The 23,492-nt window shown below is 41.6% G+C and overlaps 1 protein-coding gene across 1 annotated transcript in view; it reads right to left on the reverse strand.

Annotated features, from left to right (window-relative positions):
- plxna3 (plexin A3) overlaps positions 1 to 23,492 on the reverse strand; it is a 134,221-nt gene that overhangs the window by 36,452 nt on the left and 74,277 nt on the right. Inside the window, exons 7-12 of the mRNA XM_040022702.1 lie at positions 17,133 to 17,273; positions 11,352 to 11,452; positions 6,808 to 6,931; positions 6,453 to 6,609; positions 5,938 to 6,037; positions 5,708 to 5,822 (exon numbers count right to left, since the gene is read on the reverse strand). Of these exons, the coding sequence (XP_039878636.1) occupies positions 5,708 to 5,822; positions 5,938 to 6,037; positions 6,453 to 6,609; positions 6,808 to 6,931; positions 11,352 to 11,452; positions 17,133 to 17,273 (738 nt within the window). The remainder of the gene's footprint in view (positions 1 to 5,707; positions 5,823 to 5,937; positions 6,038 to 6,452; positions 6,610 to 6,807; positions 6,932 to 11,351; positions 11,453 to 17,132; positions 17,274 to 23,492) is intronic.

Genomic DNA, 23,492 nt, shown 5'->3' on the forward strand with positions numbered 1-23,492 from the left:
CCCTCCCTCTCTCTCTTAGTTTGCCTAATTGCCTGGTAATTAACATTAATTGCCAGGATTGGACGTTTTCATGTCAATTAAGTGGCTATTCATCTTCTATTAACCAATTAGCCAATCAGAGGTTGTTTCTGTCACCCGGTAATGACACCGAGCACCAATCACGTCAACGAGACGCCCAAACAACTCGATCCCGGCTCGCTATCCTCTCCACTAACGAGATAACAAGCAGACTGAGAGCAGCTCGGCTCGTTAGCGACACGAGTGATCTGTTACTCAGTGGCAGGTGGAAACTGACTGCTGGATCCACATTACACAGCAAACTAACTGCTCTGTCTGCTGAAACACTCCACTCTTTACTTCCCTCTTTGTTTATTTAGCGCTTACTTGTGTGCAGCTTGAAACAATCATACCTTTTGATGTGACGGGCTTTTAACGGCGACATATTCTGCTCTCTTCCAGCTCCAGATTTTTATTCTGGGACACTGAAGTAGCTTTGTTCAAAAACAATCTTTCTTTTCTTCTTCTGGCTCTTTGCACAGCCTTAAACAGGCCATCCATCCATCGCCTCTTATCTAGGCCTGCGTCTTGGTGGCAGCAGAAACAGTCACATATCCCCTTTTCTGGCCACCTTCACCAGCTCTTCCGAGGATACTCCGAGCTGTTCCCGAGCCAGCTGAGAACAATAATCACTCCAGCATGTTCTGGGTCTGCCCTCCTCCCAGTTTGACATGCACTAAGCACCTTACCTAGGAGATGTGGCATCACATGCCAGAAACACCTTTGCCAGAGGATAAAGGACTTGCCCAGTGTCCCACAACTACTCCTGTATCCAATCGTCAGTTTGATCAATGGAGGACTATGATGCCCCTGAAGTTGGGACACATCCTCAGATCTCTTTCTTAAAAAAAGGACCACCACAGTCTGCTAATCCAACGGCATTGTCTCTGACTTTTAAGGAGGTCACTCTCATTACTGAAGCCATGACAGAGGGTGTGCCCTTCTCCTATGTGCTTATTTTCTTACTACTGCCTACTACTGATTGGACAACTTCTGGTCCCAGTACTTGCTCAGCGCTGCCTTTTTCTTACTCTGTCTCACAGAAAAATCCCACCTTCTACCACTGGCAGCACTAATCTCAGAAAACACACATTCATTTCCTCATCTTTAGCTGTTAACATCTGGTCATCTCATAAAAATAAACCAGTGGTCCTTCACATCTTCTGTGTCCAAACTATTATCAACGATGAGATCTCCCTGAAGCAGCGTTTCCTAACCTTTTGGAGCTACGGCACATTAGAAAAATCACACGGCACACCACCAAACAAAAATCCCACAAAAAGCATATTGATAATCAGATGTAGCAGAATTGGCTCGCTTTGTCCACAGTTGACCATGTTTGCTTTCTTCTGACCAGTACTCATGCCAGGGCTTTCATCTGGGTCGGGATTTTCTCCAGGACCAGGTCAGACTGACTACTTTTTCTTTTCAAATATTTATCTATTGCCATTATGCGCTGTGTTGTCAGATGACTATGTAATTTGTTCGTTTTCTGATTTACTGGAGGTTGGCAACCAATTTAATTGGAGCAGGAAGTTGTACTGCCCTCTAGTGGAAGAGAATGTAACTCTGCAAGTTACTCACGCAGTCGCTCAGACCAGCGGTTGATGATAAAAAACGATAAAAACCATAAATTTCGCACCCGAGCGTCAACTCTTGCGGCCCGGTAACAAACGACTCCGGTCCGTGGCCCGGGGGTGGGGACCGCTGCTTAGATTGCCAATCAGGTGAAAGCAGATAATCTTCCACGGCACACCTGAACAGCGTGCCGTGGCACAGTGGTTGGGAAACCTAAAGCATATCCCTGCTTTATGTTGCTTCTGCACACGTATAATGTGTAAAATAAACTTCCTGTTATATTTAACAAGACCTTAAACTATGGATTTGTTGATGTTACGACTAAGTTGTGTTTCTTTGAAGCAGGTGTCTGACTCATGCAGATGACACTGTGACTGTAGAGAAAATCCAAATATGTTGTTGGTTTTTGTTTTTAAATCAAAAACATTCGTCGTTTTATTTTCACGCGTTGACTAATTGGGTCAAACCCCTTTAACTGATATCTGCAGCAGTTTTTGTTTTCTGAGATACTTTTTCTTTGAACTGTTTTGTCCGGTTTCTGCAAGTTCATTATTTTGTGAACACGTCTTGTGGTTCGTCTGGCTCAATAAAAATGTGTTCTTAAAAAAAGCTGAGAAAACAAGAAGATAGAGAAAGCATGCAGTATGAACGTTGTGCTGCTTCCTGGTTTTGTTGACTTTTCCACATGCCTCACATGCTTGAAAAACTTCAGCACTTAGATCAGAAAATGGAGAAACATCCGAGTTTAAACAACATTCGGGCTTAGCTCGTCTGACTGAAAACACCTCTCAGGAGCCGACTCTTAAATCCCATCAGTCACAGAGTCCTTGAATGCATCAGCAAGGACAGACTTAAACATGGTGTGTGTGTGTATGTGTGTGTGCGCTTCCACCCTTCACTGTTGACCTGAAGCTTTACTGTCGTTTACTGAACCATGTAATGACAGAGGGAGCAGCTCTGACCTCCATCACTGCTCCATCCTGTAGAAGAAACTGTCTGATTTAGACACACTGTCAGCTAACAGGTCTCTATAAATACCCAGTACACCGAACTATAAATTAATGAAGAAATGGCTGAAGACTAATAGATACTAGAGGAATATATCTATTAACATTTGAAGATGACTAGGTGTGAGAAAACCTCTTTTTTGGTTCACTGAAAGAACAGATGGGAAATCCAGAGGTGTTGTGTTATTTGTTTAAGCAATGAAGCTCAACAAAAATGCACCAGCTCGTGTGAGTTTGAGCTATAACTCATTTTGAAGGTTATGGAGTCATCCGTCCTACAGCGGCAGGTTTACAAGCGTCAGTCAACTATAACCGACCAAATGATCTAATATTAGACCGACTTCATGAATCGATCATCTGTCCTTCAAGCCTGTCTGACCAGCTTCATCAGCCGCTACATGCCCCTCCCATCCCGCTACTCTCCATCAGTGCATGTTTCTCTGATTCTCCTTTCTTCGTAGCTCAAAAGATTAAAACAACTCAAGTCTAATTAACTGTTACTGTTTCAGCTGATCAAAAAAGGCCTTTCATCTTTAGCCTACTTAGCCAATAAGTAGCTTACTTTAGTTTTTTTTATTATTTTAATGTGCGCACTAAACGAGGAAAAGGACTAACAGCACCTTTTAAACTCTTGGCAACTTTGCAAGATCAAATTGTTATCAAGATTTTCTTGCCTGACACAAAATATAAAGGTGGATTGTGTTTTTCCTGCTATTTAGTGATAATTTGTTCAGCTAAATGGACACACTTTTTTTTAAAAAGAAAAGGCACCCAGTCTAATTAACCAATTTTCTATGAAAAAATGAGGCAGATCCTCGTTCCAGTGAACTCTGGCAGCACTGCACCTCTGGCAAAATCCGTCAGAGAGCCAAGAATTAGAGCCGTCACAGACGACGAGCTCTCAAAGACAGAGTGGGAAAGTGTCAGAGAAAATGAGTCAGAGAGAAGAGTCTGACAGCAGAGAGCGAGAGTCCGCGACTCAGACAAGAAACACTATTGTGGGTTTCATGTGTTTCATGTTTCACGTCTAGCAGAGAGAAGACTTCAGTGAGGATAATGTTCTTCCTCTAAAAGAAAAAAAGACACCTGCCGTGAGGGTGGCCAGCATGAAACAACGACTTCCACTGGGATGGTTTTATTTTTACTGTTAATTAAGGTCACAAAATGGTCACAATTAATCATTGCTGTTGTGCTATTAACCTCCTCACATCCACCCGGTCACCGGTGCCCACCTGAGAGCTAGGCAAGTGGAAATATCTCACTAATTACCTTTATTTAGGTCCAGTGTCTTCAAATGCAATGATGGAGCCAGATGCTAACGAGAAAACTGGAACCCGAGATTTGAGGTCCAGTTGAAGAAGAACAGATCCTGTTATGAAGGATGTGTTTTTTTTGGTTATCTTGGTTGTGATACATTTGTTTGCAGTTTGGCCTTGGCTCACCATGGGCGGCAGGTTCAAATCCTGCTTTTTTCCCCATCTCTTGATCAATGAAACGTATATTAACTTTGACAAGTGGTTCTTGTGGTTCCTTGGGACTTGGGGGAGATGGACGTCTTCCATGTTGTGTCTTGGCCTCGTGAATTAAAGGCAAATGGGTCAATCAAAAAAACAAAAACCAACACATGGCCTGAAACTCTACACAGTGAGAGTTAGGCACAGAAATTGAGTGGTTAGAGTTCGAGTTAACCATTAGGATCACCATAAGATAAAGGGAACGTCCATTTGAAGCAGCAGAGGTTATGCTTATAGAGGACTTATAGCTCTGCAATAGTCCACACTGTAAGTATGTCGTAACTGGAAACCCATCTGAAACCTTACACCGCACATTATTCCATACTCTAAACCTCAAGTGCACCTACTACTGTATATATATTGTACTGACCCAGCCCTCTTCTATGTGTACTTCTAATCGAACAGTAAAGTCATCCTGAAGAGCAAAAACTGCCACTGCCAACATGTTTTTGAAAAATCTCAGAACAGTCCTGCACTGGAGTAACTGGTGGCAATCGTGTCGGCTACTAGCATAAACATGAAGTCTTACATAAGGTTAACACAAAAGTATAAATAAAGTTTTAGAGGTTTGGGATGGAAAATTCTAGAAATTTGCCTATTACTCAAACTCCAGGCCTCGAGGGCCGGTGTCCTGCAGGTTTTAGATCTCACCCTGGGTCAACACAGCTGAATCAAATGATTAGTTCATCACCAGCTTCTGGAGAACTTCAGGACATGTTGAGGAGGTCATTCAGCCATTTAAATCAGCTGTGTTGGATCAAGGACACATCTAAAACCTGCAGGACACCGGCCCTCGAGGCCTGGAGTTCGACGCCTGTATGATGTGTTCAATTATGAACAGGTTGGAAAAGAGGTCTCGTCTTACACATCGATAAGCATCTTTGATGACTTTTGAGACGACGGCCTCACTTCCTCCTACAGAGAAGCCATACTGACAGCAGAACTGAAGTTTGAGTTTGTTGTGACTTGCTCATAGTTATATGTTGTTTTGTGTCTTCTTACAGTTGTTTTATGTCTCTTTGTATTCATGCCAGATTGTTTGTAGGGCTTTCGCGCCTCATTGTATTTAATTTGTGTCTCTTTATGACGGCTTTCCATCTGTTCGTAGCCATTCAGAAGCAGGTTTTTATTTATTTGCTGTTGCTTGTCTTTGTACATTGTTGTAGATTATTTATGTTCATTTTATTTAATTTTCAACATGTAAACGACTCAGGCCAACCATCCAATCTCCTTGTGATTGTTCAGATCTGGGCACAGTAGGCTTGTGTCATTGATCCTTATCTTGGTATTTAGCACACAAAAAGGTCTTTAGAAACCTGGACCTTTTCTGTTCTAATAATCACAGTAATATTACGTCTACTTATCATCCTCTCTGCCTTATGTTAGTGTCGAAACATGCCAGGCAGCTATGTGAAGCATTGTGGGGACCCAAAGATGTTCCTTCACCTTCCTTCGGGGGACATAAAGTCCCATACGGTGAATCACATTTTAGTGTGAGCGCTTGGTTGTAAGTCCAGTTAAGTGATGAAAACAGGTCTGTGTGTGTGTTACCTCCATGTTGCTGACTCGTCCCTCCTGGAAGGAGCAGTCCTGCAGGTTGTTGGTGCAGATGTGACGATATTTACACCAATGACACGGAAACTCACTGCTGACACAGGAAGTGCACCTAAGAGAGGAAAGAGAGAAAAGTTCTGAGTGGTCGAGCACAACCAGCAAGAATTTATGAGTTCATTACCGAAGAGACACACGAGATAATTAGGTTAGAGGTGTTTAAGGCTTACGAGTTGAGCACAGAGCAGTTGTAGTAGATGAGGTTTGTGGTGATGAACTGGTGTCCAGTCTCTGTGGAGCGAAGGCTGAGCTGCACCACTCGTTTCGCTCCTGAAATTAACAGCATAATAACATCCTTCTTAATACTTAGTTCATAGTGATCAATATAATGGCGCGTTACACTGAAGCTGACATGATTACAAAACATTAAATGTGATAACCGAGAAAAACGAGAAGGCAAAAGAAACAAGTTCAGAATAAGTGGGAGTGTGTATACTTGTTTTTCTGCTGTTTGGGGACTTGCATTAGCACAATCTCAGAATGGGGACTTTTTGGGTCCCCAAAAGGCAAACCACTGAATTTTAGGGTTAGGCTGGTGTTAGATTAAGGTAAGGTTAAGAGAAAAGTAGGGTTAGGTTAAAGTGAGGGTCAAGTTAAAGGTCAAATTTCCAGAACACGACAGGACAGTAAGGAAAGGTGATGTCCTCTGAATTCACTGAAGCATGAATTTGTGTGTGTTTCTTACCAAAGGAGTGTGTCTGTGCTGGAAGGTCCCTCAGTGATGGTGACATACACATCACCTGACCTTTGGCCCGCACCTCTCCGGGGGCATTACTCAGGTCCTCAAACACACAGGTAACCCCACCAGACAGCGCAGGGACGTTCTGCACCTGAATGGTTAACTGGACACCAACAGACACTCGATCACTAAAAGTAAAGTTCTTATTTACACTTCAGAAAGGTTTCTATTCACAGCTGTTGCATGAACCAAACAGCTGAACTAAAGAATAAATCCACTGACTTTCAGGGAAAATCAGCAGATTGTAATGGGAATTCTGACGGAGAGTATTTTATGTAATTAAGAAAATAATGGTTCATACCTGCATTGCCGGGGAGGTGACTGACATGCTGCTCGGAGAAACAGAGATGTTGACGCACTGGTCCAGTTGTGTATTAAAGTGCTGAGGCTCCTCCCACTTGTCACATGCTTCCTGTCTGGAACACCTGCAGGAGAGTGAAAAGTAACCAAGGGATTAACATTGACGGAAGAAGCCACTTGGACGAATGATGAAACGCAAATCAGCTTTTTGAGGTTAACATCTACTAAACATATACATTATTTAGTGCTGTTGACTGACACAAGCGTAGCTCTGAACCTCAGGCTGGACCTTACAGCGGTTTACTTTTTTGCAGCTTTCCATCAGCAATCATCTTCAGATCTTAATTCTTTAAATATACTTTCTTCTCATTCGCCCTTTCAGATCAAGTCCCGTTTACAAATGGGTGTTTCTGAGGATCATGTAAATCATTTTGATTGTGCTAACTTATTGTCTGTCAGTTACTTTATAAAATTCACATTAGTAGCTCATAACTTCCTTTATTAAATTATCCATCCATCCATTTTCTTCCGCTTTATCCGGGGCTGGGTCGCGGGGGCAGCAGCCCAAGCAGAGAAGCCCAGACCTCCCTCTCCCCAGCGACCTCCTCCAGCTTATCTGGGGGAACACCAAGGCGTTCCCAGGCCAGCCAAGAGATATAATCTCTCCAGCGTGTCCTGGGTCTGCCCCGGGGCCTCCTCCCGGAGGGACATGACTGGAAAACAGCGCCCAGGAGGCGCCCAGGAGGCGCCCAGGAGGCATCCTTGTCAGATGCCCGAACCACCTCAGCTGGCTCCTTTCGATGTGGAGGAGCAGCGGCTCTACTCTGAGTCCCTCTCGGATGGCTGAACTTCTCACCCTATCTCTAAGGGAGAGGTCGGCCAGCCTTCGGAGGAAACCCATTTCCGCCGCTTGTATCCGCGACCTCGTTCTTTCGGTCACTACCCACAGCTCGTGGCCATAGGTGAGGGTAGGGACATAGATCAACCGGTAAATTGAGAGCTTCGCTTTTACACTCAGCTCTCTCTTCACCACAACAGACAGCGTCCGCATCACTGCAGCAGCTGCACCAATTCGTCTGTCGATCTCCCGCTCCCTTCTCCCATCACCCGTGAACAAGACCCCGAGATACTTAAACGCCTCCACTTGGGGCAGGGTCTCGTCCCTGACCCGGAGTGGGTACTCCACCCTTTTCCGGCTGAGAACCATGGCCTCAGATTTGGAGGTGCTGATTCTCATTCCCACTGCCTCACACTCGGCTGCCAACCATTCCAAGGCAAGCTGGAGGCCATCACCTGATGAAGGCAACAGAACCACAGAACCACAACAGAACGAGTCCGACTTATTGCCGGCTATGCGGACCAAGCTCTTGCAACGGTTGTATAAGGACCGAATGGTCCGTAGCAATGGGCCAAACACCCCGTACTCCCGGAGCACTCCCCACAGGACCCCCTGAGGAACACGGTCGAATGCCCTCTCCAAGTCCACAAAACACATGTAGACTGGTTGGGCAAACCCCCATGCGCCCTCGAGTATCCTCGAGAGGATAAAGAGCTGGTCCAGTGTTCCACGATCAGGACAAAAACGGCATTGTTCCTCCTGTATCCGAGGTTCGACTAGCGGACGAACTCTCTTCTCCAGCACCCTGGCATAGACTTTCCCAGGGAGGCTGAGGAGTGTGAGCCCCCTGTAGTTGGAACACACCCTCCGGCCCCTTTCTTAAAGATGGGGACCACCACCCCGGTCTGCCAGTCCAGGGGTACTTTATTAAATTAACTACTTAAATTAAATTAAATACTTTATTAAATTAATTAATCTTTAATCTTTTAGCACTTTAACATCTTTTGTGTGTAAATGTGATGTAAAATCATAAATAAAACTTCATGATACTAAAAACATTTTACTTTGTCTTTAAACGCACAATTTTAAAACTTATTTAAATTTCATGCAATGATTATTTACTTTAACTCTTCTAATTTTTTTATATCACATTTTTAGATATAAACATTTTTTTATATCTAACTTCTTTATGACATTTATTTTTATTTTTATTTCTCTTTGTTGTTAATTTATTATTATTACATTTAGTTCACTCTCTATATTTTTAAAAGGGTTGTGACTATTAACCTAAAATCAGGTGACAGAGGAATACACTGGTGGACGACAGGATCTGTCAAACTAAAAAAAAGATGGAAAACATATTTTCTATTTGTTGAATTTCACTAATAAAATTAAAGTGAGTGGTGAGTGACACTGGTGTCGTCGTGGGATTTCAGGTGGAGTTGGAGCAGGAAACAGTCGGAGGTGAAGCTTGGTGTCTGCAGAAAGCAGCAGCTCCAACATATGCAGCGCCACACAGCATAGACAGCAGCCCGCAGTAATGATCTGTTTACTTCTAATTAACAACAGATGGACAGAATGAGAGAGGGAGCGTGAGGAGGAGAGGAGATGAAAAGCAGAGAGGACCACAAAGATTGTACATTTACAGTTAAAATCATCCGTTTGATGAACTGAATAAGTCACAGTTTGCTTTTCTGCTCTTTTCCTTTCACACTGCGAACCAGACACCAGACATCACTCTTTAAAGTAGTGGAGTCTGTACCTGGCCTTGGAGGCAAAACTCGGGGTAAAAAAGGTTCAAAAAGGAGACTTCCCATTGAGCTAGCTTATTAAAGTTGCTCAGATATTTTTTTCATCCACTCAGACCTTCTCTTGTCTGAACAGTCAGAGATTTTAGAAAGAAACTTAAAACTATAAAAGTGAGGGCGACATGTCTTCATGTCACACTGGGAGATGGGTTTACGCACAAAGATGTCCTGCTGCAACATATCTAGAAGCTTCAGCATAAAAACAAGCTGTGTTTTGTTCTCTGTAGTTCACTGCCAGTCAGAGGCTTTTACTTTGAAGGGGGAGCTAACTGATGACAATCCAAAGAGGAACTTCCTCCACCTGCTTGGATGCTGAACATCAAACATCGTGATGAGAGAGACTGTGTGAACCATTTATAGAAGCATTAATGACGCCTCATGGGAGCGTGCGCGCGCACACACACACACACACACACACACACACACACACACACTCTGTTCAGTACTTTTATTTCTCTAATTTATGTCCTGCTTCTCTTCTCATGTTTGAAATACAGAGACTGACTTTAAACTTAAACATGTATTCTTATGTATTGGAGAGGAAGTGGTTACTGTAGTTGATTCACTGCCATTTGCTTTAACTTAATCAGTTACCAAAAAAAATCAATTAATAGTTTTAATTCTTTTAGAGCAAATAGAACAAAAAAGCATGAAATGTTTGCGGACGCTGGCGTCACAAAAGACAAAAAAAACTGCTGCTTTTGAGTTTGGATGCAAAATTAATGTTTGAAGGTTTTTGGACCCAAAGAAATTGAGATATTCCAAGGATTTTGTAGAGCAAATAATTAAAGTTTTTTCTTTTGCTTGCTTTAATAAAATAACTTAAAATGTCTAAAGAGTCAAGATCTTCATTTGACCTCATCAGCCACAACATTAACCTGTCTGTCAGTTATCCAGGTGAATGAGTGGAAAAAACACAAACTCTACACAAAGTCCTAAACTGTATTTTGTACCAGGCTCTAAATGTGCTTGTTAATGCTGTTGCAGCGGGACTAAACGCAGATTGACTCACTTTTGGAGACAGCCTCATGCAGCCACTTCAAGTTTTCGACACTTTGGCATTAGCTTAATTTCTCAGTTGGCCCTTGGGTCATACATGTCGAAATCACATCTACATGGATGCCAGGAAGCAACGTTTCATAGCATAACATTAAACTGAGCATCACATTCCTCTGTTGTCTTCACTTTTCACAACAATGAACAACGACTGACTTTAGTTGGCAAACGTTGGGAGGAAAAAAATTAAAACAGAAAGAGATCTCCAACATCTGCTGCAACCAGATGCTGGGGTGGGTGTAAAAGAGGAAAGCAGGAGAAGGAGCACACACCTGGCTGTGCACAGAATCTCAAAGAAACTGTGATTCATGAGACCGGACCATCGGCTGTAGCCGCTTTAGGCCGTAGACACGGGGTCACGACGGCTACTCAAGAGACCGTTCTGCAGGTATGCAACTCCAGATGCAGCAAGCTGTGAAGCATTGTATGTTCCGACACCTTTCATCAGACCAAGCACTAAACGGTTCACATTACAGTAACATAATGAGCTTTCAGCCACCATGACCTGTCAATGGTTCACTGGTTCTCTTTCCTTGGACCTCTTTTGTAGGTACTAACTACTGCACCCCACGGACTGCGTTAAAGGCCTGCCATCTAAGCATCACAATTTAACCCTCGGCAAAGTAGCTCTGACCCTCACACAGCCATTTTTTCTGATTGTTCACTTCCTGCATTATTTAAGTCTCACCCCTTCATAGGTGCTTGAAAGGAGACAATCAATGCTATTTACTTCTCTCAGTGATTTTACCAGCGCACAGACTGTTACTGGGTGCATTTTAAAATGAGAGACGAAGCTGTTATTTTGTTTTAGCAGAAGAAGAGCAGGAGCTGTTCGTTCCTTACTTGTTGAAGAGGACACACCATCCACAGTGAGGGTCTCCTGATCCCAGACAGTCTGAGCAGCTGCTGTACTGCTCACAGCTCTCCACCGGCAGTCTGCTCACCTGAAACAAACATTCACACCAGACATGTGACCAAGTCCACCAACAGTCGTGTTTAAAGCAGAAACATGGGCAGGTACCTGAGAATGAAAACTGGGTTGGTATTTGATATTTTTTTGTTCATGTGTTTTTGAGGCTTGAATGTTCAACAATTTTATTTCCTGTGTGATTTGGTCTCAAACTGTATATCAGTTTTTTAGGCAGCTGAAAAAAAAAATTGGCTAAATTTATTTTTCCTAGAAAAACTTTTTTCCCCCCAAAACATTTGGTTAGGTCACCAGTGATGCCTTGAATCACTTAATGCCTCTGAAAGCACATGAAACATACGTGAACATAACTGAGCTGCTCGCCATCTCAGTTTAAGATGGAGAACAATGGATGTTTGAGACAGTGAAGACAGAGACGGTCAGTTCGGGTCCTCACAAAGACGTAAATACAAGCGTGTGTGTGTCGTATCTTTTACCCAGAAGCCATTGCAGCAGGGAGACAGTAAACACAGTGATAACTCTGTTGGTCTCATTCAGACGTTCACACATGAATACATTCATTGTCTCGCACAGACGGTCCTGTCTCCTCTCTGACCCCATTATCAGGTTGCTCTTAAAGAGACGCTGCTGTTTCCGTCGGACTTCATCTAAAAGCTGCTGACGCCGTGGTTCCCATTCTCATACAGCCCCGTTCACATTGTTTATTCACTGATATGTGGAGTTCAAATCATGCTGACGCCAATGAAATCCAACTGATGAGAAGAAACTCCCGGAACACTTATTTTTATCCTTATTTTACGTGTTCACAAGCAGCATATGAACCTGTAATACACTAGTTATATGCTATAATGCAACGTTGAACTTGGTAAATGGTAAAGTAAACAAGTTGTGGGTCACAAGACATCGGTTTTCCAACAGGTCAGCCAAAGTCAAATCCATTTAAGGTTTCAGTGGTAGAGAGTTCTTTGTTTCCTTTGTCTGTTGAAGGACCCGGCGCTAAACCTCCACTGGAAATCTGCTGATTTAAAAGTTAAGCAAGTCTTCCAGACTGACAGTCGCAAGAATGTCAGATTATTAAATTCAGAACTGTGAACACTTTGTTTGGTATTATCACAGGAATCTGAACAAACAGCACTCAGTGGTCACAAACAGTGACGCTAGAAGTACTGGATATGCTGACCCAGAGTACCTCATGTGTAACTTTCAAGCTCCTGTGGGGTCATTTATTATCACCGCCCCATATTTATATGTATAGTTATTGTAAGTGTTTCACAGTATGAATACATCTACTTTTTAAAAAGAAGAAAACCCAAACAGCAATGGGTCGATTGGTGAGGCAAGAGCAACAGACAAATGTGAGGGGGGCATTTATGTCATTCTCATGTTCTACTTCTAACTGTTGTTGTTTCTGTTTTTACTGGGACTTCTTTTGGGCATCTTGAGTGTTTTGCCCAAAGGCACTTGGACCGGAACACCACCCACCTTCTAACTGGTGGAGAACCCCAGTAATGTGTTGCAGTAAACAAAGAAAAACAGCTTTAAGGCAGACACTCAGTGCCTAAAGTGACAATTAAAGCACAGCACAGTTGTCAGAGATGAGTTGGGTTTGAATGAAAATGATAAAAAATGACATTAAGCCCACCACCAGCCCACCTGCTCAGGAGTGGCAGTTGGACTGTGAAAATGCAAACTTCAAACAGAGTAAAAGGTTTTACTTTGAAATGTGTTGATTAAAAACAAGAAGATTTTGTGAGGTTATGGCAAGCCAAGGCATGAGATCATGGATTATCATGAATCATGCAAAGCTACTCTAGGAGACATCAAGAATAAAAATGTGCTGGGAATGAGCAGACTAGGTCCTGTTCAAGTAAACCTCATTTTCATGATATGATCAAAACAGGAAAAAACTCATAAAAGATACTCATGTCCATGGAAACACAGTCGCTGAGACTGTGTGTGTATTTGTGTTTTCTTATTTTATTTAATCAAAAAGAATAAAGTCAGGAGTTTTGCTGGGAATCTGCTGATTTAACTCTTACAAAGATCTTTAATTCAGAGATGAATATCTTTCCAAAAAACATCCTCTGGAAAACTGCATTTCTCCGTATCACTGAACATAAGGTGGGATGTATGCAGGATGGTTGCTGTAAGAATGCTAATAACACCAGCAATTCATCTTCCTCTAGATGTGTTTACTCGTGTTTATGTTTATTTAATTCTCGGCACAGCGGCTAAACTGAATCGTGATTAAAACACGGAGCTGAAAACACTGCAGGATCTCAGTCAACACTTTTTTTTTGCTAATGAAATAAGGATTGAAGTGTTTTTAGGTCATGCGAGTGTCTGTTTGGGAATCCTGTCTGCTGTCTGTGAATGCAGCAGCTGCTGCAGGTGTGGCACTGACAGAAACAATCAGTTTGATCGCAAACTGGTCGAGTCTGTCTGCTCGTATGGCAGCCAGCCTGCAGTTCTGATTGGCTGCTGAAAGCTCATGTAAATGTGTGCGAGTGTTTATGTAACACTGCAGTGAAACAGTGTCAGGCAGAGAACGAGCCGAGGACTGCGCCTGTGTCTCTGAATACTAATCAAATACAACTGCACATCTGACCTGTTTGTACTTCAAGTGTTTACACTTCAGGACACTTGGAATGTATACAGGACCTTAAATTATTCTATTCACATACAAAGTCCAGAATAATCACTCTCCATCATCTCTTAAAGACCCCGTAGTATCAAATTATTCCAGTAGGGCAGTTTGCTCTCAGGCTGCGGGCGTACTTGTGGTTCCCAGGATATCTAAAAGTAGAATGGGAGGCAGAGCCTTCGGCCTTCAGGTCTCTCCTCTGTGGAACCAGCTTGGATTCAGGAGTCAGACAGCCTCTCTACTGATTCTAGATCAGTCTTTTAACTTTCTATCTTGATAAAGCATTTAGTTATGATTGGATCAGGTGAGTCTGATCTTACACTCCTATAGGCCGAGGCTGCTGAGGGACCTCACATGATGAACTGAGCATTTCTCCTTTTCTAGACAATCCGCCCTTTAAGTCTGACGTCATTAGCTGCTTCCAGGTCCGCTTGAGTAGTTTGGACCCGGAAGCAGGGTTCATACGTCATCACTTAACAACCAGATAACACAGCAGACTGTAGCCAATCTGGTGTGTTTCCAGTATAAATGGAAACAGGACTGTGGTGATGTCACACGTTTTTCTTTTCACTGATTCTTTGTAAAGTTCTGATGATTTGTATGTTGAGGTTCGTTCTTTACTCCTTTATTCTTTCCTGATCCAAAACGGTCTGCACGTTTTTCCCGTGTGCGCTCTCGCTGACTTCCTCCCACAGACCAAAGATGCACATGTCAGATTGCCCGGAGTCTAAACCCGGTCGTCTGTCTCTCTGTTGAACCATGCAACAAACTGGGGTTGTATCCCGCCAGTGACTTATGACCCTGAATCCAGTAAGTGGAAGAGGATGGATGGGCATTTCATGGTCCATGCTTTGGAAATCATGGACTAGATAAATAATCAATTTGTTGTTTGGCTGTTTATCACCAGATTATTCTTACATCAAAAAACATCATGTCAGAAATCCCTTTTAAGAACCAGCTTATTTAACAGTGATGTTTGTCTTTGATATCTTTATTTATTGAAAACTGCTCATTTACAGTATCGACTGCTCTGTCACAGAAATTATTCATCTTTGCATTTAAAAATGTACTGATTCTGAACATATCAGCAACTTAAAAAATGTGTCTCTATGAAAAACAAATTTTTAATGGAAATCAGCTTATTGAAGCTTTTCTGTTTCTCTTAATCAAAATATATTAAATCAGACCCTGATTGAATTTTTACTTTATCAAAATCACTGATGTAGAACTTCCACAGTTTTTTTTCCAGAGTTTTTTAGATGTACGTCTTTAAATGCCTTGACTGATGTGATTATTTCATATTGTATTAGGTAATGTGTGAAAAACCTCTGACTCCAGAACTACATCATTTAATGTTTGTCTGTGTTCATCATGATGGAGAGGAGCTCAGGTCCTGCAGGAGCTGGGACGTTCTGACAGTCGTTTACTGACATCACAGCTTTAAAATGGACAAAGACGAACATTTGTGTGTGTGTGTGTGTGTGTGTGTGTCTCCCCTCAGCTGCACAGGAACTAACAGTTGTTGAACTCGTCTCTGCTTCCTCTCAGTGGTACAATGAGAGTTTTAACATGGGACACACACACACACAACACACACCCTCAGAAACACAGTGTGTGTGGTGGCGCCAGCTGAGCGATATTCATATTCTCAGCTTCCTGTCTGCAGATGTTAAAGCAACACAATTCATATTTCTCTTTCTGGCAACCACACACACACACACACACACACACACACACACACACACACACACACACGTAACCTCCCCTGTAAATGACTGCAGCTCCTCTGATAAACTAACCTGCTGTGTATTTTTTGGGCTCATTTTCTTATCAAAAAGACAGAAATGTGCAGATTCTCCTCAGTGCAGAATCTTTCCTTTTTTACATCAGCTGCTGGAAGCCCTAATGCGGAACTTCCATTGGGAATGTGCTGATATAATGCTCATAAGGCTTTCTTCTGTGCAGGACTTTGTTCTCTGCAACTTGAAAAACCTACGCTAGAAGTTGCATTACAAGAAATTTAAGCCAAATAGTCCGTTGGAAATCTGCCCACTTAATCCTCATGAGTTCTGTGCAGAACTTTCCCTGCTTTTCATTAGCTGCTGGAAAGCTTCCATTAGGAATCTGCTGATTTTACACTCAGAAGCTTTCTTCTATATAGAACATATTTTCCCCCCAATTAATGACTGGAACCCTTATTGACGAACTAAAAACCAACCCATGAGTCTTTATTGTGTACAGACCTTTTCTTTCTTTTCATTGGCTACTGAAAACCTCGATGCAGAACTTCCATTGAAAATCTGATGATTGAACATGAAACAAAACGCCTTCTTCTGTAGAGCATTTTATTTTTTATATTTATCAGAACTTCCTCTGGAAATCTGCTGATTTAGTTCCATTTACACAGATTTGCTTTTCCTCATCTCATCTACACCAAGCTTTTCTTTGTTTTCATGATTGATTAGAAGATAACTAAATGATTAAAAGTCTTAATGCAGTTGGAAATGTTCTGATCTAGCTTGTTATTTTCATTTTCTTTAGGTTATTCAGTAATTCTATTATACAAGGATACATTTCTCTGGGTGAGTAAAAGTTCACTAAAATCATTTACTGGAAATCTTCACAGTTCTGTCCAGCAGAACGTCCATTACAGATCTGCTAATTTAACCCTCAGACGTCGTTCTTCTGTGCAGGATTTTATTTTTCTGAATCAGGGAGAATCTAAGCCAGAACTTTTTGATTTCCTTATCTGTTAAAATGCAGGTCAGTTATAAATCTGCTGATCAAATTCTTTCGAGCACAAATGTTGTTAGATTAACCCATAAAAAAAACCAATCATGTCAGAGCGTCACAACGAAACCTCTGTATAAACATTTAATATGAAATGTTCACGGTGACCCAAACAAGCCGATCTGGTGCGTCACCATCACGCCAGCTTTGTGTTTTTTGGGCTGTAAAATTCAAAGAAGAAATAAAAGGGACAAACGAACGGAGAAGAGTCTCGTGACCGTTTCTCTGACTGATCGTGTAAGGGCTCGGCAGGTGTATTTACCTGTCTGTCACTGAGCAGGTAGATGTACTGATGGTCAGGACTGAACACCATGTCTCTCAGGATCGGCTTCCCCTCCACCACAGTCACTGTCTCATACAGCAAAGCGTTCTCGGCCGGCGGCGGGATCCCATCCACGCGGATCTGAAACGAACACAAAAGGAATGACGATCATTAAAAAAACCTACCTGTAAAAACAATAAGAAACGCTAACAAACTGGAAAATCACTCAGGAAGGAGCAAACGGAAACTTTTATTTTCAATTTTCAAAGAAAATTATGTCAAAACTTCCGTTAGAATCTCCTCCATTAACACAGAGATTTTTATTATGCAGAAAATTTCTTTTTCTTTATCTAGTGAAAAACCAGAGCCTACATTTGAAATACGCTAATTTAACTTTTAATTAGGTCTTCCATACAAAGATGATTTTCTTCCTTTAAAAAAAGTCAGACTCGCTTGGAAAATCCGCCAGTTTAACACCCACAAGTCTTTCTATTGAAAATCCAACAATGAATCGAATGATTTACCTTCTGTGCTATTTTGTAGCAGAGATACAGTTTTTTTTAACAAGAACAATGAAGTCAGAACTTCCACTGAAAATCTGAGTTAACTCTTAATTACAGAATTAAAGTGGAGATGCTTTTAAATCCAAAACAACATCAATTACAAACCTAATTTAATCATTTTTTCCTTTAAAGAAATATTATTTCTATAATTTATTGGAAAATCTATAATCTAAAGCTAAACTTCAACTAGAAATTTGCAGTTTCATCAGTTCCAAATATTTTTCATATACCGAACGCGTGAAATAAAAATCTGTCTTTTTATTTTTTTATATTTTTCCTTTTGTTTAGAACTTCAACTGGAAATTCACAGATTCAAATGCACAAAGATTTTTTTTCATTGGGCTTCATGCTCTGGTGACTTTGAATATCCACAGAAATCTGCCCGGCAACTGTGAGGGTGCCTCACACTTAATGCAAAGTGTTGAACTGTTTCATAGCACCATGTAAAAAAAAGCCGCCATTTTACAGATATAAAAGCGAATAATGGGATTAGATTTCACTGAATAGAGATGATGATGATGATGAAGATGATGATGATGATGATGATGATGATGATGATGGTGAGCATGTAAAGTTAAATACAGCAGAGGGCTGATGAGGAGACACACTGCTCGAAAATGTGGAGCGACTAAAATAAGATTCCCCAAATCTCCCCAAACCTTCCCGCCTCCCTCCCTCTGTCTGACCCAGAAAAACACCACAGAGGAAGAGGAGGAAGAGGGGGGTAAAAGTGGGAGAGGGGAAAGAGAGAGGGGGAGGAAACGGGGATAAAAAAAAAGGAGAAAATGAGAAGGGGAAAAAATTAGATGAGAGAAAAAAGAGAAGGAAAGAAAATGGAAAATTACAAAAGCGACAATTAAAATCACAGAATGGAAGAGAAATAAGATCTGAGGGGAGTTCAAGGTAAGGAAAGGAAGTGAGGAGAAAGGAAGGAAGGGGACAAGTGAAGAAAAACACAAAAATATAGAGAAAGGAATGAAAACAGGAGGGAAGTAAGTGGAAAGATTCAAGGAAATGAATGAGGAGGCAGGGATAAAAGTTAAATAAAGAGCAAACCACACAAAAAAGGAAGACATAAGGATTTAAGGGTGCAAAGGTAGGGAATAAAGAAGGAAAGAAGGAAAGAAGAAAGATAGCAACAAAAACGATGAAGAAACCAGAGCGTGTGATGAAGGACAAATGTGTGTGTGCTTCTCTTAGTGTGTTAATTAGCTGTCTGCTCGTTAAGAGGCCGAGCTTAATTAGAGCTGACGAGTTGCACACACACACACACACACACACACACACACACACACACACACACTCAGAGGCAGCAGGTCTGACTCACAACCAAATACACACTTGCACAATCCTGTTTTACAGAAACACACCGATTTTCTCTCTCTCACACACACAGACACACTCATAGCAGAGTGAGGGAGGAGACGTTAAAGTAGGACACTGCAGCAGACAGAAACCTAACACAAATTTCTCTCTCACACACACACACACACACACACGCTGTAAAATTCAATTTAAAGGTGTAATCTATAGAAAAATGAATTTTTCCAAACACCAAACAAACAACATTTCATTTTCTCAGGTGAGTTTTTTACCAGAAAACAAGAAACTAACAAAAAACAGCAAATTCCAAAATGGGACTTTTGTGGCTATGCTCGCCGTAGGAATCAGAGGTGGTGGTGGAGCTGGTCTCTGGGGATGTGGCCACCAGTTTGGTTTCCACCAGTTTCCAGTCTCGTGCCAAGAAAGGCGAACATCATCCTGAATCTTTCAGCCTTTTCCACAAAACACATCAAAAGTCAGATTTTTGCCTTATTTTCCGAAACAGGATCGCATTAAAATTCTGCCTTTTTCTTAGCTGGAGCAAACATGACATCGACCAATGAAAAACTTCAACGAGCAGCAATCAGAAATCTGAGAGACTGAAAATTAAGATGAGGAAGAAAAGAAGTAAACAGGAGAAGATGAAAGAGAAACAGAGAAAGAGGAGAAGAAGACGTGACGGGGGAGTGACAGAGCGACAGAGGAAGTGACCTTTGACTCGTGACTCCCGGCTGGATTCAAACCGTCAACACCTGCTTTGTTCTGAGCACAGCCCGAGGTCGCGATCTCACCCACACAGCCTCGCTCTGACCTTTGACCTCTCGCCCAGAGACACAATCCGTCTGTCGTATTGTGTTGCCCCGGGGTGTGCTTCGGCGATGAGCATTACTCACTTTGTGGGGACTCGACAGAAAAAGTGCCATTAAGATAAATCGTTAACTTTCACTGTGAAGTTTGTGGATTGAGCAAGTCTCGGGAAACGAATGTGTGTGTGTGTGTGTGTGTGTGCGCGCTGACAGACGCACTCCTTCCGAGTTTCATTAACCGACAGGATCATGTGACGAGAACAAACTCGAATGTCCAGCTGAGCTCTGAATCACATATCCAATTAGATTCGGCTTTAACGCCCAGCAGCAGCTGTTTCCACCTGATTTCAGATGCAAGTCACAACTTCCATTAGAAAAGATACTAATTTAACCGTCGCCGAGTCGATCTTCAGTGCAAAATGTATACGATTCAAAACTCTGAATCAGGAAACTGTGATATAACAAGTCTGTTTGTTTCTTTAATGAACCAAGCTGTTGGTTTGTTTCATCCTTGAACGTCTTTTGGAAAACTGCTGATTTAAAACTTCAGCTGTAAATCTCTGGATCAAGTGTAATTTCTTTATTAAAATCCATCAGTCCAAGTCAGAACTGTCTCGAGTGCTTTTATTCCTGTGGAACGCGCACACTGTTTAGTAACATAATCCCTATCAGGACTCCTGCTGGAAATTTGCTCGTGTCATTTTTTTTTCCAGGACGAGCAGTTTTCTCTTTTTTTTTTAAAACGTTCCCAAAGTCAGAACTTCTAACAGACAGATGCAGATTTCACCATCATCAAAGCTTTCTGCTGCACAAAGCTTATCCAGTTCAAAACTTCTATTAAACATTGCTTATGTAACGCTCATCAACTCTTTTTTTTAATGATCCAAACTGTTGTTTTTGTGGGAATTTAGGTCAGAAAACTGCAGATTTCAAACTCCAGCTGTGAATCTTTGCACTGAAAACTTTCGTATTAACCTCCTAAGACCTGAACTCTTTCATGTGATGCATTTTTATTTTCTCTTTGCTATTTGGGCTGATTGGGACCTGAAGAATGTAAAAACAAAGAATTACCTGATTTTTTTTTTTTTTTTACCTGATTTTTGTTTCTGAGAAAAATGAGAGCCACATATGAGGACGTGTTGTAAATTTCGATAGAACAGTTTGAGTATAACGTCCTCGTAAGTGGATATCAGGGCTTTGTAGAGCAAAATGTTGTATTTTGGTCTAAATAACCCAAAATGTGATGTCCACATATGTGGACGCCAGGTCCTAGGAGGTTAAAGCTCAGTCCAACTCACGTTTGTCTTCAAGCCCTTTTGACTCGATGAACGTCTAAACTTTCCACTTTAGTCAGAACTTAAACTCCCATCAAGGCTTTCTTCAGCACAAAGCTTCTCCAATTCAAAACTCGCTGATTTAAAGCAATCGAACAAAAAGATGTCTGATTTTTTCCCCCCAGAACGTAAATCAGAACTTTAGAAATTAGAAATGTAGTAATTAATCCATCAGGTTTTCCAGTGCTATCAAATGGAGAACTCTCGAGGGAAACTGGCAGAACTAACAGACACTAAAGTGTTCGACTGTCTTTGTGTTTCACTCTTTCATAAAAAACAACATCAGGCAGAAACGGGAAAATTGACTTTTAGGGATTTCTTTCTGTTTCTCTAAAGGACCGTTTGTCCATGTTTAATTTAAGCAAATGCAAACAGGACTGTCTTCTAAACAACTCACAGTCAGAATTTCCACGAGAAATCATTTTCTTCCGTCTTTCTTCTCTGCTTTCCTTTTCCTCCAAAGGATCTAATTCACAACTCCCACTGGAAACTTTCTTATTTAACAGACGCTGATCACCATTTAATCACTGCCGTGCGATTGGGTTCTGTTTGTCTTTGTGGCTGAAACGCAGTTCGAGCCATCCTGATTTTTGGAAACTACGACACTGAAACTCCAGCCTGTACGGAAAAGAAGGAAAAACATCCAAGTCAGAACTGCCACAGAAAACCTGCTGATTTCACATCCTTCTGTAAGCCTGTCTGCAGCCAGTGAATTATTAACCAACACAATCCGAGTCAGGACGTTCATTTCTCACTCTGCATTTTGTTTCTTCCATTAGAAAATATGCTGATTAAACTCTCGTGTGCTCTTCCTCCTGGTGTCTCTGATGCCACTCGCTGCCGTTTCAGTTTGTTAAACGCACACAATTTTTCATTTTCACTGTTTATTCTGCTTAGTTGGTCAGCGACTGGTGAAAACCAGATACCACACACACACACACACACACACACACACACACACACACACACACACACACACGGCCTGCAGCCAGCTGCCTGAAATTCCGTTGTAATGCAATACCTCCATGTGTGTGTATCAGTGTGTGTGTGTGAAATAAGTATTAAACGTGTGGTCCAGCCCGATGGTGAGGGAGGGAGACAGAGTAAAGCTGCCGGTTCATCTGCGATAAACCGACTCTATTACTGATAATACCGACTCTGAGCGTGTGCATGAGCTGCACACACAAACACACAGGACTACATAAAGCTTTTATAAATTCATGACAGAACTTCATTTTAAAATCATACGATTTAATGTTTTTCCCTGTTTATTTAGATATTGCAAAAGTTCCTCTTGGAAGTTTGTTGACTTCATGTTAACTCTGTTTCCACAGATCCATTCATTTGTTTTAAAATCATCATTTAAAAACAATTATTGTTACTGCATCCAATACGCTGTGTGTGTGTGTGTGTGTGTGTGTACAGTGTGTATTTATGTTTCTGGAGGTTTGTAGTTCAACTCTATTGCTATATGTGATATAGAGCTTCCAGTGAAAGCTGACAGTATGATGACAGCTTTATTCCTATGCGCACATTTTTAAAACAGTGTTATCAGCAGCAGATCAGCTTTTGACTGCATCCTCCCACCAACATCATGGCTCTAATTTAAAGGCTGATAGCGTTGACTATACGTCAGAATCAGTTTCCATCCAGCGGTCCCCAACAATACATTCAGCGACCGGCCTTTAAGGTTTTGCGGATGAACACAACAAAATAAAACCGGTTCCTAGGATGGCCACTTGAGGCTGCCTCCAAAAGTGAGTCAGTCCTAATAGGTTCCCATGTTAAAATGTCGAACTTTTGTGTTTGTTGTTTTGTGTCCTTTGGATTATTTATCTTTCACGAGTCACATGAGTCGGGGGCGTGGCAGCTGGTATCCTGGTATCATTAAACTGTAACTTTTTACCATGTTTGTGGCTCCGGAGACACGTTTTCATGTATTATCTAACTAAGATTATGATCTGCTTTATGAAGCAGGCCATCCAAGAAGCTCCGCTTTTACTGAGTGAAATTCTAGTATTTTATGAGTCTGTAACTCAGCATAATTAGTCAGGATGTGTGTGTGTGGGTTTCAGCCATGCTGTTTATAGATGCAGCTTGTTTTTGCACAAGGCAGCAGAGTGACATCGTGGTGGCTACGTTCATCTTTTTATATCATCTCGGTCACTACGGCAACATTTCTAGAGTTTAATGACCACAATGGGAATTTTGTGTCTCTCTGTGTGTAACTAAGCACATAAGTAGTAAAAAATAACTCTGTCAACTATTTTTTAAACTCTCAGAAACAGTTTAGATCGCACTGAGAGTCAGTAAAAGTTAGTGCTGTTTATGGAT

This window comes from Simochromis diagramma, unplaced genomic scaffold (assembly GCF_900408965.1).
Source record: "Simochromis diagramma unplaced genomic scaffold, fSimDia1.1 OVJJ01000308.1, whole genome shotgun sequence".
NCBI lineage: Eukaryota > Metazoa > Chordata > Actinopteri > Cichliformes > Cichlidae > Simochromis > Simochromis diagramma.